An 18,223-nucleotide genomic window follows, 5' to 3' on the forward strand; every position below is an offset into this window, starting at 1 on the left:
GTCTCCTCAGCAATCTTCAATTCTCTATATCACCCTCTCTCTCACACACACACACACTTAAACCTCTTTGGGGATTAGTGGGAGTTGATGCACTGTTGGGTGTTGTAGTCCCTATATGTCTCTCACCTCTCTGCTTCCACTTCCCCTTAAGTGTGCATCAGTCACATGACATCATCACCACGCTGTCTAGCTAGTCTGCTGGCAGGTTAGCGTACTGACCGGCTGATTTACTATCTGGATAATGTGCCAAGTAAACTCCTCAAATGTTTAGCTCCTCACACACTCTGCAGTGTCTATTACAAAATACTGCTCTTCTTATGATGGTGGCTTAGTGGTTAGCACTGTTGCCTCACAGCAAGAAGGTCCTGGGTTCGTATCCCGGGTTCGAACAGGCAGGGGCCTTTCTGTGTGTTCTCCCTGTGCCTGTGTGGGTTTACTCCGGGTACTCCGGTTTCCTCCCACAGTCCAAAAACATGTACATTAGGTTGATTGGTAATTCTAAATTGCCCATAGGAGTGAGTGTGAGTGTGTGTGGTTGTCTGTCTATATGTGTGGCCCTGTGATGCACTGGCGACCTGTCCAGGGTGTACCCTGCCTTTCGCCCTATGTGTGCTGGGATAAGCTCCAGCAGATCTCAGTAAACCTAATTAGGAATAGAAAATGGATGGATGGATGGATGTGCATCAGTATGTGTTCTCCTTTCTCAGTAAACAGTTATATAGAACACTAGTCAGACATGAGCTCTAGTTTTAGGGGTGGAGTTTAAATCACCTGTTGCACAAAGTAAATCTTATCCTCTAATCCACACCAGACCAACAGGTAGCTGGCCTCCTACATGACGTTTAGTAAGATCTCCATGGTAGCGGTTCAGGGGGTTCACGCTCTGTGGAAGATCCACTGCGTGACCTGGATGACTATGCTGCATGACTCAAGGCAGTGGAATGGCACAGCTGTGGTTCGACGGCATGATGAGCGTTCACAAAGGAGTCAGCAGAGGAACGATGAAGATCGTCTTGTTTGCCTCAGTTTGCTTTTTGCATTTTTTCTTTTTTTTTAATTTGTTGATTCGGTAAAATAATTCTTTTGTTAGTATTAAGTCAATGTACTTTTCTGTAATGAAAACATGGCCACAATTTGAAGGATAAAGCAATGTCTCTGATTAAGATTTATCTCTCAGATGATTTTGGGTCCAATCTAAGCACAGAGATGTTAAAGGAGCAGAATGTAATTCAGAGATTAAATAAATTATCTGTAAACTTGTACATACATGACACTGTGTATGTACATGTGTTGTGATTTTGTCTTCACTTTAGAGGCAAATCAATTGTGTGTGTGTTGGCCAGGCTGAATTAACCGTGATTCAGTTTGAGGGTCAGGTAATGTGGTAATGTGGTAATGTGGTAATGTGGTTGAAATGACAATAAAAGCTTCTTGAATTCTTGAGGTATCTGTTGTCCACAGGTGGGGTTCGGTCCTCAGTGTCTGAGAGCTCTATAGTTACCTGCATCACCACTCTGTGCCTCCTGGACCATCCTGGGCTGGACACAGATGGAGTTCAGAGCTAATGGCTACATGGTGCTAGAGCTTGCTTACCCCAAGTGACTTTCTGCTGGTCCTGCTAAGTGTAACAATCAGAAAAGAATGAAGCCTTTGAAGAAACGGCCAAGACAGGACGTTTAACCCGACTCTAGAGTTCTGAGCATACTGAGTGTGTTAGTAATGCTGAGTCTCATTTACATTTTTACAAAATGTATAAAATCTTGTCTTCATCTTGCACTTAAACTCATTTGCAACCTCATTATTTTGTTAAGTAGAAAAAATGTAAATATTAAAGCATTTTTTAATAATAATAATAATAATAATAATAATTGTTATTATTATTATTATTATTATTATTATTATTATTATTATTATTATTATTATTAGTTCTTTGTTTCGTTTAATTATTGGTAGATTCTATTCTATTTATATAAGTCGGTATTTGTATTGTGTTTCCATCTGTGTGGATTTGTTTACATTTTTGTTGATATGTATATGATCTCCTCATCTTGTCGATCTTTTCTTCATTAACATAATTAAAAAATTAAAATAAAATAAATCATAAGACGAAGCCAACGGGCGTCGCTGGCTGATGACGTCATCGCTCGGTTGCCATGGCGCATTAGCCCTGACAATTTTTCACAAGAACAGCTTCTGCTTGTTTATAACTGCAGAAGTGTGAGAATACAGCGTTGCTTTCATCTCCGCTAAGGTAATAATAATAATAATAATAATAAGAAGAAGAAGAAGAAGAAGAAGAAGAAGAAGAAGAAGAAGGAATTATACAGAAACAGTCTGTAACTAAACTGCTAAAGTGTTTTAGCTCAGTACAGCATCTGTAGTGTTAGCCAGAAAGCTAACAAACGGTGATAAAGACTCGCTGTATTCGCGATTAGTGTACCTGATAAATGTGTTTAATCGTGTGCAGTTATCGAGTCGACGTGTTATTTATACTATGATTTATTTTATTTTTTTAAAAAGAAATTCCATTTGAATAAAGTGACCAATTTTATCGAGTACTGAAATTCCGCCTACTGCTCCACGAGTGGGCAGGGCTTTTAGCCAATCAGTGAGCAGAAGGCTGGACATTATCCAACCCTATTGGATAAAATCACATAGAAATCACCAATCACCGTACAGGACTCGGACTACGGGTGGGGTTAAAAAAAACGGACACTTGGCAACGGAGTCGGTTATTTCGAACAGTTGTAGTTTGAGGAATATAATCACCTGTGTGTGTGTGTGTGTGTGTGTGTGAGATTCAGGGTGAGATGGACAGAACAGCAGCAGATGTGCTGAGTGGTGTGGAGTCGTTAGCCTCCTCCTTTCTTCCTCCAGCTGTCTCTCTCCCTTCCTGTCTGTCTCTCCCGGTCTCCTGCTCCTCCTCTCCTCTCTCGTCCTCTCGTCAGGTCACTGCTCGTCTCTATTCCTCTCTTCAGCACAGCCAAGAGCAGGAGATCAGAGGTCACCAGGCTGACTCTCACGCGACCAGGTAAAGGTTTTATATCATTTAGAAATAGTAATAACAATATAGATAGATAGACAACACAATCTATACACTGCAGCTCACAGTTCTCTCTGTCCCTCCGATTATCTCTTTCTTATAGACAGGTGTCCTTTAACGTGACTTCTCCTTTGGTTACCATGACAACATCTGCACCCTCTGTGCACTCTGATAGGCTGAATGAGTCACAGGAAGTAGAGTCTGGTCTCAGTGCGTGCTCCTTCAGTGATCTCAAAATCTCTGGCATGGAAGAGGAGGAGTCAGGAGGTAGAATCACTGAAGAGATGGACTTGAACCCACAGAGCAGCATTAAACTCTTGGTAACACTCGCTAAAACAACAGTGTTTAACGTTCACTGTGACTCTGAATCAACTATAGTCCTCTGTGTACATCTGACCCATTGTGTGTGTGTGTATAGAGCGGTCGGCGGCACATTGAAGAGATGGAGAACGTAAGGAGTCATTTACAGACAATTCTGAGAGCCAGAGCTACTGACACATCTGGTAAGTACACACACTGCAATCACTAATAGTGGATGTTATAGACAGGCACACACACACACACACACACAACCACAGACAGGTAATAAGGAGGAAGTGTTGCAGTGTGGTGTGATCTCAGACATATTGACATTCTTGACCATTAACCCATGAACAATGACCTCTACAGAACTCCTTCCCTCTGCGTTACAGCACCTTCAAGATGAGAGTGATACGACTTCTCAGCTCATCAGGTACACACGCACGCACGCACACACACACACACACTTTCTCTTTCTCCATCTTGTCCTCAATTCACCTTACATCTGTTAATTCATCTTTTTCATCTCTCTCCATTTTATCCACCCACCCATCTGTCCATTTATTTATTTATCCATCCATACAATTTATCTGCATCTCCATCCATTTCTCTCTCTCTCTCACTCTCTCAGTGGTGTAGAGGAGTTGTTCCCGCGGTATTCCCGACTCCGTGCAGATTTTGACTCCGCCCCTTTCCACTCTGTCTCTGAGCTGCAGCTGATCAGAGAGAGTCTGGAGAGAGAAAGAGCAAGACGCAAGGTAACACACACACACACACACACACACACAGACACACACACACACGTGTTTGAATAACAAATGCAATTTATACATTGTTTTTACTGTCTCTCTCTCCCTGTCTTTCTTTCCCTGTCTGTAGCACTTGGAGCAGCAGCTCTTGGCAGTACAAAATAAAGCTTTAGGGTTGCAGCAGCAATTATCACTCGCTGTGTCCGCAGATCGTAAGAAGGACATCATGATCGAGCAACTTGATAAGGTTCAGCCACCTGTCTCACTGTGTTAGTGCCCTGTCCCGCTGTGTTAGTGCCCTGTCCCGCTGTGTTAGTGCCCTGTCCCGCTGTGTTAGTGCCCTGTCCCGCTGTGTTAGTGCCCTGTCCCGCTGTGTTGGTGCCCTGTCCCGCTGTGTTAGTGCCCTGTCCCACTGTGTTAGTGCTCTGTCCCACTGTGTTAGTGCCCTGTCCCACTGTTAGTGCCCTGTCCCACTGTTAGTGCCCTGTCCCGCTGTGTTAGTGCTCTGTCCCGCTGTGTTAGTGCCCTGTCCCACTGTGTTAGTGCCCTGTCTCACTGTGTTGAGTGGAGATTGAGGGTGGTATTTTGTCTATCACCCTGTGTGTGTGTCAGACGTTGGAGAAGGTGGTGGAAGGCTGGCGTCGGCATGAAAAAGAGAAGAGTGAGGGAGTGAGAAGACTGCAGGAGGAGAAAGAGGCAGCAGAGAGCACCCAGCAAAAACAAAGAGAGGTGTGTGTATACTCACACACACACAAAAATCATTATGGCTAACTACTACCTGTTGCAGGGCAGTGAGTCCCGTGTTCTGAGCATGCTGATCTCAAATGACAACCAAACAACCAAAGACTTCTTGTATGGTGTAGACAGAAGAGCTGAAAGTTGTTCAGTATAAACCTCGAACAAGGACAGTCTATTTACCTTTAATGTGGAGAGCTTATTTACACAGACACACACACATGCATTTCATTGTCACATTATGGTGTTCAAAAGACGTAAACATACACCAACACGGAATGCTGAGTATTTGTCTTCCTTTATGGTGTGTGTGTGTGTTGTAGGCTTTGGCTTGCGTTGAGAAGAGTTTGTCAGAGGCAGCAGAGACACTGGACAAAGAACGGAAACACAACGAAGAGCTACAAAACACAAACAAACAGCTGGTACACACACACACACACGCGCGCAGACATACAGAAGTGGGCTAGCATGTTATTGTGTAGCATTAAGTCCTACTGTGTGTGTTTGTTTAGGAGTGTGACAAGGTGGAGCTACATGTGTGTGTAGGTGAGCTGGAGCAGGAGGTGGAGCATCTGCGTGCTGAGGTGGAGGAGAAGAAGGCTGAGACAGAGAGACTCCAAACACAGAGCCAGGATCTACAACAACAGCTGGAACAACACAAACTCGAAGCCAAACACACACACACGCACATGCAGCAGGAGCTGACACTGCTCACACAACAGCTGGAAACAGAGAGGGTGAGACACACACACCTGCAGCAGGAGATATGTTAGATGTGTGATATGATAGCTGTTTATTACTTTTAATCCCAGTGACCTGGGTGTGTGTTTCTGTGTGTGTGCAGGAGAGAGTGGGTCAGGAGGTGCAGCTGCGTGAGGAGGCCCAGTCCAGACTTCAGCAGCTGCAGCAGGACCTGGAGGAGACTAGGAGAGAGAGAGACGCAACCAGAGTGGACAGAGCACTGGACCAGGTCTCTCTTACACTCTCAGACACACACACACACACCAGCAAAACATAGTCATGTGGCAAGTTAATCAGACATAAACACAGCATGTCCCATTACAGAGATACCATTTTTGCTGGTTTATCTGGAGCATACAATGGCTCTGTAAGTAAGCTGTTACTATTGAAAAGCTAACATATTACAATGAACACTTTAACATAAATCTGTGATCTGCAGCTGCACTACTGTCAGAGCTGCTGTTCTACAAAATGACCAACAGAAAATCAACACCTTCTGACCAATCACAGTCCAGAATTCAGCAGCATGGGGATATGTTTATGTAAATATGTTCTTTACCATACTAACACTGTAAATGTTCCTGTAAAAGTCGGACAGTGGGTTCTCCTATAACTTTCTAGCACTTTAAATCTGTTATACTGTGGTCCTGGTCATCACGCACACAGTCATGAGGGTTCCATCCCAACGCATTGTTCCACATCACCTATGGAACATGTGTCCTGTAGTGGTCAAGTTCGCTGTGATGATGGTGTCCAAAACTGATGATAATGCAGAAATCTGTCCGTGTGGCACTAATCCTAATCCTAATGACGTACTAAGGTGTTTTTGTGTAGTGAACTATTAGTGAAAGGATGAACTGTATAGTTGTTGATTTGGTTTCAGGCTCGGTTTGAGGCTCAGCGCTCACAGTGGGAGGTAGAGCTCAGACTCTCTGTGGAGCAGCAAGTCACAGAACGACTGGCAACCATACAGGAGGAGAATACTAATGCTACAGCTAAACTACGGGAACAGCACAGGTACGTACACACACAGAGCGAGGATAAGAACACTAATACTATAGTCAATCACAGACATTCAAAAGAAATGATCTTTTAGATGTTTATGTTGCACACATGATCTATTGTGTGTGTGTGTGAGTATACAGGAAGCAGCTGCTGGATCTGAGTGCTCGCCATGAGCGAGAGCTCTCTGTTCAGTCAGATGAGTTCAGAGCTCAGCTGAAGGGGAGAGATTGCAGACAGCACCAGCTCACACTCGACTTCAGCAACAAGTAAGCGTGTGTGTGTGTTTATATTTCCTGTTGATATGCACACACTTACCATATCTACTTACCCACTCAGTAAACAGGAGGGACTAAGGGTGGGTCCACTTTTTTAAGCCAGAATTACTTTAATTTCAAAATCCTGCTCTGAACCACTCGGCTCCTCAGATGAAGATCTAAGCTGTTGCCATGACAAGTTGGTTGAGAAGTACCGTAATTCCAGTGAACACAACACTTCAGGTCCTAAAAAGCTACACACTGGAAGGATCCTGACGTTTGGAGCAGTACTCTGCTTTCCTGTCCTGTGAGAGATGTCTGAGGTTTCACATTCCACTGTCACTAATCTAAACGTTACATTATTCTGTGTGTGTGCAGGATGGCAGAACTTCAAAAGGAGCTGGTTTCCATGGAGACTAGTAAGAGGAGGCTGGAGACACAGAGGGAGGAGCTCGTGGCTCGCCTGCAGGGAATGATGCGCTCCCATTGGGCAGAGGCTCTGAGACTGCTGACGAATCAGGAGCAGGTCTGTGAGAAATACAGCCATGAATTACTGTCTCACACATCACAAACCGACCTGCTAACAAAACTGTGTGTGTGTGTGTTAGATTGAAGAGCTGTTGTCTCCCTCGTCTCTGCGGGAAATGACCAAACCACACTCAATGCCTCAAACTCAGGACATCAGCATCTGCAGCACATCTCACTCAGCCACTACAGGTACATATACACACAGCCTCTACAGGTACATATACACTCAGCCTCTACAGGTACATATACACTCAGCCTCTACAGGTACATATACACTCAGCCTCTACAGGTACATATACACTCAGCTTCTACAGGTACATATACACTCAGCCTCTACAGGTACATATACACACAGCCTCTACAGGTACATATACACACAGCCTCTACAGGTACATATACACACAGCCTCTACAGGTACATATACACTCAGCCTCTACAGGTACATATACACTCAGCCTCTACAGGTACATATACACACAGCCTCTACAGGTACATATACACTCAGCCTCTACAGGTACATATACACTCAGCCTCTACAGGTACATATACACTCAGCCTCTACAGGTACATATACACTCAGCCTCTACAGGTACATATACACTCAGCCTCTACAGGTACATATACACTCAGCCTCTACAGGTACATATACACTCAGCCTCTACAGGTACATATACACTCAGCCTCTACAGGTACATATACACTCAGCCTCTACAGGTACATATACACTCAGCCTCTACAGGTACATATACACTCAGCCTCTACAGGTACATATACACTCAGCCTCTACAGGTACATATACACTCAGCTTCTACAGGTACATATACACTCAGCCTCTACAGGTACATATACACTCAGCCTCTACAGGTACACATACACTCAGCCTCTACAGGTACACATACACACAGCACACACACTCTACAGGTACATATACACACAGTACACACACTCTACAGGTACATATGCACACAGCACACACACTCTACACTCTACATATACACACAGCCTCTACAGGTACATATACAGACAGCCTCTACAGGTACATATACACTCAGCTTCTACAGGTACATATACACACAGCCTCTACAGGTACATATACACACAGCCTCTACAGGTACATATACACACAGCCTCTACAGGTACATATACACACAGCCTCTACAGGTACATATACACACAGCCTCTACAGGTACATATACAGACAGCCTCTACAGGTACATATACACACAGCACACACACTCTACAGGTACATATACACACAGCCTCTACAGGTACATATACACACAGCCTCTACAGGTACATATACACACAGCCTCTACAGGTACATATACACACAGCCTCTACAGGTACATATACACTCAGCCTCTACAGGTACATATACAGACAGCCTCTACAGATACATATACACACAGCACACACACTCTACAGGTACATATACACACAGCCTCTACAGGTACATATACACTCAGCCTCTACAGGTACATATACACACAGCCTCTACAGGTACATATACACACAGCCTCTACAGGTACATATACACACAGCCTCTACAGGTACATATACACACAGCCTCTACAGGTACATATACACACAGCCTCTACAGGTACATATACACATAGCCTCTACAGGTACATATACACTCAGCCTCTACAGGTACACATACACTCAGCCTCTACAGGTACACATACACTCAGCCTCTACAGGTACATATACACACAGCACACACACTCTACAGGTACATATACACACAGTACACACACTCTACAGGTACATATACACACAGCACACACACTCTACACTCTACATATACACTCAGCCTCTACAGGTGCATATACAGACAGCCTCTACAGGTACATATACACACAGCCTCTACAGGTACATATACACACAGCCTCTACAGGTACATATACACACAGCACACACACTCTACAGGTACATATACACACAGCCTCTACAGGTACATATACACACAGTACACACACTCTACAGGTACATATACACACAGCACACACACTCTACACTCTACATATACACTCAGCCTCTACAGGTACATATACAGACAGCCTCTACAGGTACATATACACACAGCTTCTACAGGTACATATACACACAGCCTCTACAGGTACATATACACACAGCCTCTACAGGTACATATACACACAGCACACACACTCTACAGGTACATATACACACAGCACACACACTCTACAGGTACATATACACACAGCACACACACTCTACAGGTACATATACACACAGCACACACACTCTACAGGTACATATACACACAGCCTCTACAGGTACATATACACACAGCACACACACTCTACAGGTACATATACACACAGCCTCTACAGGTACATACACACACAGCACACACACTCTACAGGTACATATACACACAGCACACACACTCTACAGGTACATATACATTCAGCCTCTACAGGTACATATACACACACAGCGCACACACACTCTACAGGTACGTATACTCTCAGCCTCTACAGGTACATATACACACAGTACACACACTCTATAGGTACATATACTCTCAGCCTCTACAGTTGCATATACACATGGACACACACTCTACAGGTCCATATACATACAGCGCACACACACTATACAGGTACATATATACACAGCACACACACTCTACAGGTCCATATACACTCAGCCTCTACAGGTCCATATACACACAACGCTCAGCCTCTACAGGTCCATATACACACAGCACACACACACTACAGGTCCATATACACTCAGCCTCTACAGGTCCATATACACACAACGCTCAGCCTCTACAGGTCCGTATACACACAGCACAAACACTCTACAGGTACATATACGCTCAGCCTCTACAGGTCCGTATACACACAGCACAAACACTCTACAGGTACATATACGCTCAGCCTCTACAGGTCCATATACACACAGCACACACACTCTACAGGTAAATATACTCTCAGCCTCTACAGGTGCATATACACACAGCACACACACTCTACAGGTACATATACTCTCAGCCTCTACAGGTCCATATACACACAGCACACACACACTACAGGTCCATATACACTCAGCCTCTACAGGTCCATATACACACAACGCTCAGCCTCTACAGGTCCGTATACACACAGCACAAACACTCTACAGGTACATATACGCTCAGCCTCTACAGGTCCATATACACACAGCACACACACTCTACAGGTAAATATACTCTCAGCCTCTACAGGTACATATACACACGCACACACACTCTACAGGTCCATATACACACAGTGCACACACACTTTATAGGTACATATATACACAGCACACACACTCCACAGGTCCATATACACTCAGCCTCTACAGGTACATATACACTCAGCCTCTACAGGTACATATACACTCAGCCTCTACAGGTACATATACACACAGCCTCTACAGGTACATATACACTCAGCCTCTACAGGTACATATACACACAGCCTCTACAGGTACATATACACACAGCCTCTACAGGTACATATACACACAGCCTCTACAGGTACATATACACACAGCCTCTACAGGTACACATACACTCAGCCTCTACAGGTACACATACACTCAGCCTCTACAGGTACATATACACACAGCACACACACTCTACAGGTACATATACACACAGCACACACACTCTACACTCTACATATACACTCAGCCTCTACAGGTACATATACACACAGCCTCTACAGGTACATATACACACAGCCTCTACAGGTACATATACACACAGTACACACACTCTACAGGTACATATACACACATCACACACACTCTACACTCTACATATACACTCAGCCTCTACAGGTACATATACAGACAGCCTCTACAGGTACATATACAGACAGCCTCTACAGGTACATATACACACAGCCTCTACAGGTACATATACACACAGCACACACACTCTACAGGTACATATACACACAGCCTCTACAGGTACATATACACACAGTACACACACTCTACAGGTACATATACACACAGCACACACACTCTACACTCTACATATACACTCAGCCTCTACAGGTACATATACACACAGCCTCTACAGGTACATATACACACAGCCTCTACAGGTACATATACACACAGCCTCTACAGGTACATATACACACAGCACACACACTCTACAGGTACATATACACACAGCACACACACTCTACAGGTACATATACACACAGCACACACACTCTACAGGTACATATACACACAGCCTCTACAGGTACATATACACACAGCACACACACTCTACAGGTACATATACACACAGCACACACACTCTACAGGTACATATACATTCAGCCTCTACAGGTACATATACACACACAGCGCACACACACTCTACAGGTACGTATACTCTCAGCCTCTACAGGTACATATACACACAGTACACACACTCTATAGGTACATATACTCTCAGCCTCTACAGTTGCATATACACATGGACACACACTCTACAGGTCCATATACATACAGCGCACACACACTATACAGGTACATATATACACAGCACACACACTCTACAGGTCCATATACGCTCAGCCTCTACAGGTCCATATACACACAGCACACACACACTACAGGTCCATATACACTCAGCCTCTCCAGGTCCATATACACACAACGCTCAGCCTCTACAGGTCCGTATACACACAGCACACACACTCTACAGGTACATATACGCTCAGCCTCTACAGGTCCATATACACACAGCACACACACTCTACAGGTAAATATACTCTCAGCCTCTACAGGTGCATATACACACAGCACACACACTCTACAGGTACATATACTCTCAGCCTCTACAGGTACATATACACACGGACACACACTCTACAGGTCCATATACACACAGTGCACACACACTTTACAGGTACATATATACACAGCACACACACTCCACAGGTCCATATACACTCAGCCTCTACAGGTCCATATACACACAGCACACACACTCTACAGGTACATATACACACAGCACACACACTCTACAGGTACACTATATTGCCAAAAGTATTCGCTCACCCATCCAAATAATCAGAATCAGGTGTTCCAATCACTTCCATGGCCACAGGTGTATAAAATCAAGCACCTAGGCATGCAGACTGTTTTTACAAACATTTGTGAAAGAATGGGTCGCTCTCAGGAGCTCAGTGAATTCCAGCGTGGAACTGTGACAGGATGCCACCTGTGCAACAAATCCAGTCGTGAAATTTCCTCGCTCCTAAATATTCCACAGTCAACTGTCAGCTATATTATAAGAACGTGGAAGTGTTTGGGAACGACAGCATCTCAGCCACGAAGTGGTAGGCCACGTAAACTGACGGAGCGGGGTCAGCGGAGGCTGAGGCGCATAGTGCGAAGAGGTCGCCAACTTTCTGCAGAGTCAATCGCTACAGACCTCCAAACTTCATGTGGCCTTCAGATTAGCTCAAGAACAGTGCGCAGAGAGCTTCATGGAATGGGTTTCCATGGCCGAGCAGCTGCATCCAAGCCATACATCACCAAGTGCAATGCAAAGCGTCGGATGCAGTGGTGTAAAGCACGCCGCCACTGGACTCTAGAGCAGTGGAGACGCGTTCTCTGGAGTGACGAATCACGCTTCTCCATCTGGCAGTCTGATGGACGAGTCTGGGTTTGGCGGTTGCCAGGAGAACGGTACTTGTCTGACTGCATTGTGCCAAGTGTAAAGTTTGGTGGAGGGGGGATTATGGTGTGGGGTTGTTTTTCAGGAGCTGGGCTTGGCCCCTTAGTTCCAGTGAAAGGAACTCTGAATGCTTCAGCATACCAAGACATTTTGGACAATTCCATGCTCCCAACTTTGTGGGAACAGTTTGGAGCTGGCCCCTTCCTCTTCCAACATGACTGTGCACCAGTGCACAAAGCAAGGTCCATAAAGACATGGATGACAGAGTCTGGTGTGGATGAACTTAATTGGCCTGCACAGAGTCCTGACCTCAACCCGATAGAACACCTTTGGGATGAATTAGAGCGGAGACTGAGAGCCAGGCTTTCTCGTCCAACATCAGTGTGTGACCTCACAAATGCGCTTCTGGAAGAATGGTCAAAAATTCCCATAAACACACTCCTAAACCTTGTGGACAGCCTTCCCAGAAGAGTTGAAGCTGTTATAGCTGCAAAGGGTGGACCGACGTCATATTGAACCCTATGGATTAGGAATGGGATGTCACTTAAGTTCATATGCGAGTCAAGGCAGGTGAGCGAATACTTGGCAGTATAGTGTATATATATGCTCAGCCTCTACAGACAGCCTCTACAGGTACATATACACACAGCCTCTACAGTTACATATACACACAACACACACACACTACAGATACATATATGCTCAGCCTCTACATTTACATGTACACACAGCACACACACTACAGTTACCTATACACTCACTGACACTATTTAAAATTAATATTTCAGTTGAATTCTCCAATGTTAGAGATCACTCTGTAATACCCTTACTCTGGATATTTTCTGTCTCGGGCTGTCTGTCTTTTAGCTGCTCCTCAGGCTGTGGTCCTTCAGCTATGCAGAGATCGAGGGATAAGGGGTCAGGGGGACAGTGGAGGGGACAGGGGACGAGTGGAGTCGGACTTCAGCCTGTTAAATCAGAGCCACACCTTCAGTCCACTGGAGCCAGTGCTGGATGACACACACCTTACAGGTAAACACATCTCAGGTACACACATCACAGGTACACTTTTCACTATTCCTGACCGTCTTTGTAAAATATTTGGCGGAATGTTACTAATCCTGTGAGGTTACTGACAGTGAGATTACACAGGCCTGTGTGTGTTGCAGCTATAGGTGGAGGTGGTGGTTATGAAGATCTGTGGCACAGCCCTGTGGGAGGAGAGAGACAGACAGTGAACAGACGAAATGATCAAGGGAGGGAACAAACAGTGAGAGAGAGAGAAGAGACAACTCAGTCTGGAGAGAATCTGACTCTGCTTTCAACACACATCTCTCAGGATCTGTACTGCGACGTGAATCAGAGCAGGATTCAGTCTAACCAGCGAATCAACAGACAACCATTTCCCAGCTCTAATGTGACTCTGACTCAGACTCTGAATCCAAGGCTCAAACCCAATCAAGCACATGCCTCTACTGATGTATGGGCCAAACAGAGCTCAGATAAGAGGATGGGGCAAGGTGATGTGTCCAAGCAAATGTACAGTAGTACAGAGAAAACAGCTCCACCTACAGAAGATAAGAGCCTGTCAGTCAAAATGAGAGCTCCTCCCCCAGTGACCAACGCGTCATCTTTATGTGATGAGAGACAAAATGAACTGCATTACTACATAGCAAAGGTGTTTGTGCGCACACATACATCTCTCTGTTATTGCATGCAACACTACACATTATAAAATTTGAGTTATTAATTAATCTGCTTTCTCTTTTCTCTCTTTTCTGTCTGTCTCTCAGCTGCTGGAGCGTTCTCCAGGTGAACCTCTGGATGAACATCAAGCAGACCTGAACAAGAACAGAGCAGAAACACAGTCAACTAACTCAGGTGTGTGTGTGTATGTGTGAGATTGTGGGGCCGTGTGGCCGTGTGGCCTTAGCTTCAGGGTATGTATATGCATAAGGGCCAGGCAGCCTTTGTGGCACTTTCAGAATATACATGTGTTTCAGGTGTGAGCTCTCAGGTAGAGCTGAAGCCGGAGCAGTTCACTGACCTCCCACACCTGACCCTGCCTTCTACACACACTCCACAGCAACTGCAGCAACATCCTGACAACTTGATGAGGTGTGTATGTGTGCATGTCTCTGTTTGTGTATATGGAATGTGCATTAAGCCACATTGTATACAAAGGTGTGTGTGTGTGTGTGTTAGGTCAGGGGAAATGTTTGCTGACCAAGTCCGAGCCAATCTGAATGTCAGAATAGCACAGAACAACAGAAGGGAGGTGAGACAAAAGGAAGGTTGAAAATCTAAGTATAAAAAAAGTATATCATTATTGTAAATAAAGTCACAAGCAAATTAGTAAAAAAATTCACAAAAGTTAAACATTTTAAAAAACTAGAACAGGATGCATAAACTGTGTGTGTGTGTGTGTGTGTGTGTGTGTGTGTGTGTGTGTTCTCAGCAGCGTCAGTCCGCAACTCACTCCACACAAATTACAGCCACACGAGGGCGCCGGGCTGGACCCCAAGGTCAAAGGTCAGGATCTAAAGTCAACGCATGGAGATGAAGAACTTGTTGTTGACGTGTTTTATATGTCAGACAATTGAGTTGAATTGTGTTTTTTGTACTACTAAATTATTAGAATGAAATGTTTTATTAAAAAGCCTTGTTTTATAAATGTTTGTTTGATTTTCTTTGAGTATCTTTATATTAATTTCTCACCATTTTACTAATAACTACCCATTAGATCATCATCACAATACTGCAGTAAAAATGTCTCATCAACCAACTAAGTGTTAAACTGCTGCATGTGGCAATTACTGATATCTATATCTACCTTCAGTAATCTCATGTACTCCTCATAATGACCTCCTCGGTGTGGTTATGGAGATTAATTTGAGCTGTAAAGAAAAATGGACTCAAGGAGCAAGAGAAGACGTGTACACAGTCACACAAGCTATAGTACATGGCAGATGCTGTCTAAATGTTCTGTCTAAATATCTTAAGTTTAAGTATCTTCCCTGAAAACTTGCTGATGACAGGAATAACCAGCAGAGCGAATCTCCATCACTCCTGCCTCTCCTATTTTTTTTTTTCTGATAAATAAGTGTGATAAATCGATGGAGTATCACAGGACAGCTGTGGACAGATGCTAGCCTCATCTCACTGACATGTCCCTCATTACTTCATGTCCTGCCTTTGACAAAAAGCTGTGTGAAAGGTTACATACATTATAGTAAAATCTTCCTTTAATATCTTTTGTAGTTGTTTACATTTTGGTTTACACACAGTGACAGTATGGTAACCAGTAAATACAGGAAGTTTGGTTATACCAGTGTACCCAGAAACTATTAAACCAGTCCTTTAAACATGCCTCGGTTAGTTTATGCCCCACTTCTCCTCTGCTGCTTATTTTCTTTGTTCCTGAACCCTGACCTGCTGCTGCTGTTATTTCCCATTATTTGTGTACATCTCATCAGTTCATATCTACACTCAGTGTTCCAGCCTCAAGAACTCAAAACATTAAAAATGCACTTAAATAAGTCCTAAAATCTCGCAATACATACTGTATTTCAGACAAAATCACTTGTGTGACTCCACACACAAGCATAGAAACATGAATTCAGGTTTTAATATAGTCATATAATTCATTTTGGGCAGAATGGTGGCTTAGAGATTAGCACTGTTGCCTCACAGCAAGGAGGTCTTGGGTCCGAATCCTGGGTTTGAACAGGCAGGGGCCTTTCTGTGTGGAGTTTGCATGTTCTCCCCATACCTGCATGGGTTTACTCCAGGTACTCCGGTTTCCTCCTACAGTCCCAACTGTACATTAGATTGGCAATTCTAAATTGCCCAGAGGTGTGAGTGTGTGTGATTGTCTGTCTATATGTGTGGCCCTGTGATGGTGTACCCCTGCCCAATGTGTGCTGGGATAGGCTCCAGCAGAACCCTGTGACCCTAATTAGGAATAAAGTGGGTATAGAAATTGGATGGATTTAATTCATTTTAATGAATGTAAAACTTCCAAATATCCAAACTCTGACTCTAGCTATCAAGCACTTTTCAGCTGAATTTACCACACACAACAATCTTATACTTTTATTTCATTTTTTTTAAACAATAAACCTGAGGTAAAATGCTGAACCAGTTAAACAGTGTGTGAGGGGGGAGTAGGGCGGGGAAAAATCAGCCCCCTTTATCCAACCCCATCCCCACCCTCAAACTCCACCCCAAACCCCAACACCAAACCCCAACCCCACCCCTAAACTCCACTAAGGAGAACACCTTCTTCTTCTTTGGCTTTAATGGTCTCTTGTCTTTACAGTGCAATACTGCTGCCTACTGGATGCATTTCTAATTTGCCTGAGCGCTTTACTAAAAAGCATGTACCTAATGCTCCCTAAAGAATTTTAAAGTATTTCTGTAATTGGACCTTTACTAGAATGTGTTGTTTACCATCTAAATTTATTCTCGGACCCACAAATGAAGAAAAGCTGGTGGTATTTAGAATAGTTAACAATCATTTCCTAATGTTAATTAGACATTTTACTAACGGGTTGTTTTTTATTTTTTATTTTATTTATTTATTTCATTATTTTTGGTTGTTTTCTATGAAGAGTAATGAAACCAAATCAGAGTACCTGAAGGAAACCTCTGAAACACAGGGAGAAGGGAGGATCAGACCCATAAACCAAGGTGTGAGGCAGACCTGCTAATCATGAAGCCCCACAATTAGAACGTTTAGATTTTTATTTGTAAATTATTTTGCATACCATATTGATTTTACTTCCACTTCAATATTAATGTGGAAAAGTTCAAGTGGGGTGAATACTTGTGCACTGCTCTGTATTGTAACAAAACAATGTTAAACAATATAAAGATTTTTCTTACAAAACACTGATTAATGTAAGGTATGTAAACTGTCTTTCGTTCAATCCAAAACCCAAACCTGGCAACCATGACACTGAAAACGACAGTTTAATGACTGCTCTGAACAATGACATTGTAGTTTTAATTTGTGATAAACACAGTACAAAAGTTCTTACTTTTTTATTTGTATAATTTGTTTTACAGTTAAATATAAAGCTACAGGATGTTATGCAGAAACCCTGGTTCCAATGTTTTGTTGGCAAACAGGTTCCTGAGAGCTGAAGCTTTCCCATAATGAAAGTTGCAAACTAATCTTCGT

General features: G+C 43.7%; 1 protein-coding gene across 3 annotated transcripts; it reads left to right on the top strand.

Annotated features, from left to right (window-relative positions):
- Positions 1-2,118: 2,118 nt before the first annotated feature.
- cntrob (centrobin, centrosomal BRCA2 interacting protein) lies at positions 2,119-15,712 on the top strand. Of its 3 annotated transcripts, none has more exons than XM_058410916.1 (21): positions 2,119-2,251; positions 2,805-3,031; positions 3,147-3,363; positions 3,462-3,546; positions 3,713-3,776; positions 3,975-4,101; positions 4,223-4,339; positions 4,705-4,821; positions 5,151-5,249; positions 5,340-5,564; positions 5,672-5,797; positions 6,452-6,585; positions 6,714-6,839; positions 7,206-7,353; positions 7,436-7,544; positions 13,906-14,070; positions 14,208-14,716; positions 14,832-14,919; positions 15,042-15,156; positions 15,244-15,316; positions 15,497-15,712. In XM_058410916.1, exons 2-21 carry the CDS (start codon positions 2,811-2,813, stop codon positions 15,599-15,601), a joined length of 2,970 nt encoding a protein of 989 aa, XP_058266899.1. In that variant the 5' UTR covers positions 2,119-2,251; positions 2,805-2,810; the 3' UTR covers positions 15,602-15,712. The 3 variants fall into 3 exon arrangements, with proteins under 3 accessions (XP_058266899.1, XP_058266901.1, XP_058266900.1); XM_058410918.1 differs by having other exon boundaries at positions 15,500-15,712; XM_058410917.1 differs by having other exon boundaries at positions 2,130-2,251; positions 2,799-3,031.
- The last annotated feature ends 2,511 nt before the right edge of the window (positions 15,713-18,223 follow it).

The sequence above is a fragment of the Hemibagrus wyckioides genome, linkage group LG15 (genome assembly GCF_019097595.1).
Source record: "Hemibagrus wyckioides isolate EC202008001 linkage group LG15, SWU_Hwy_1.0, whole genome shotgun sequence".
Classification (NCBI taxonomy): Eukaryota; Metazoa; Chordata; class Actinopteri; order Siluriformes; family Bagridae; genus Hemibagrus; species Hemibagrus wyckioides.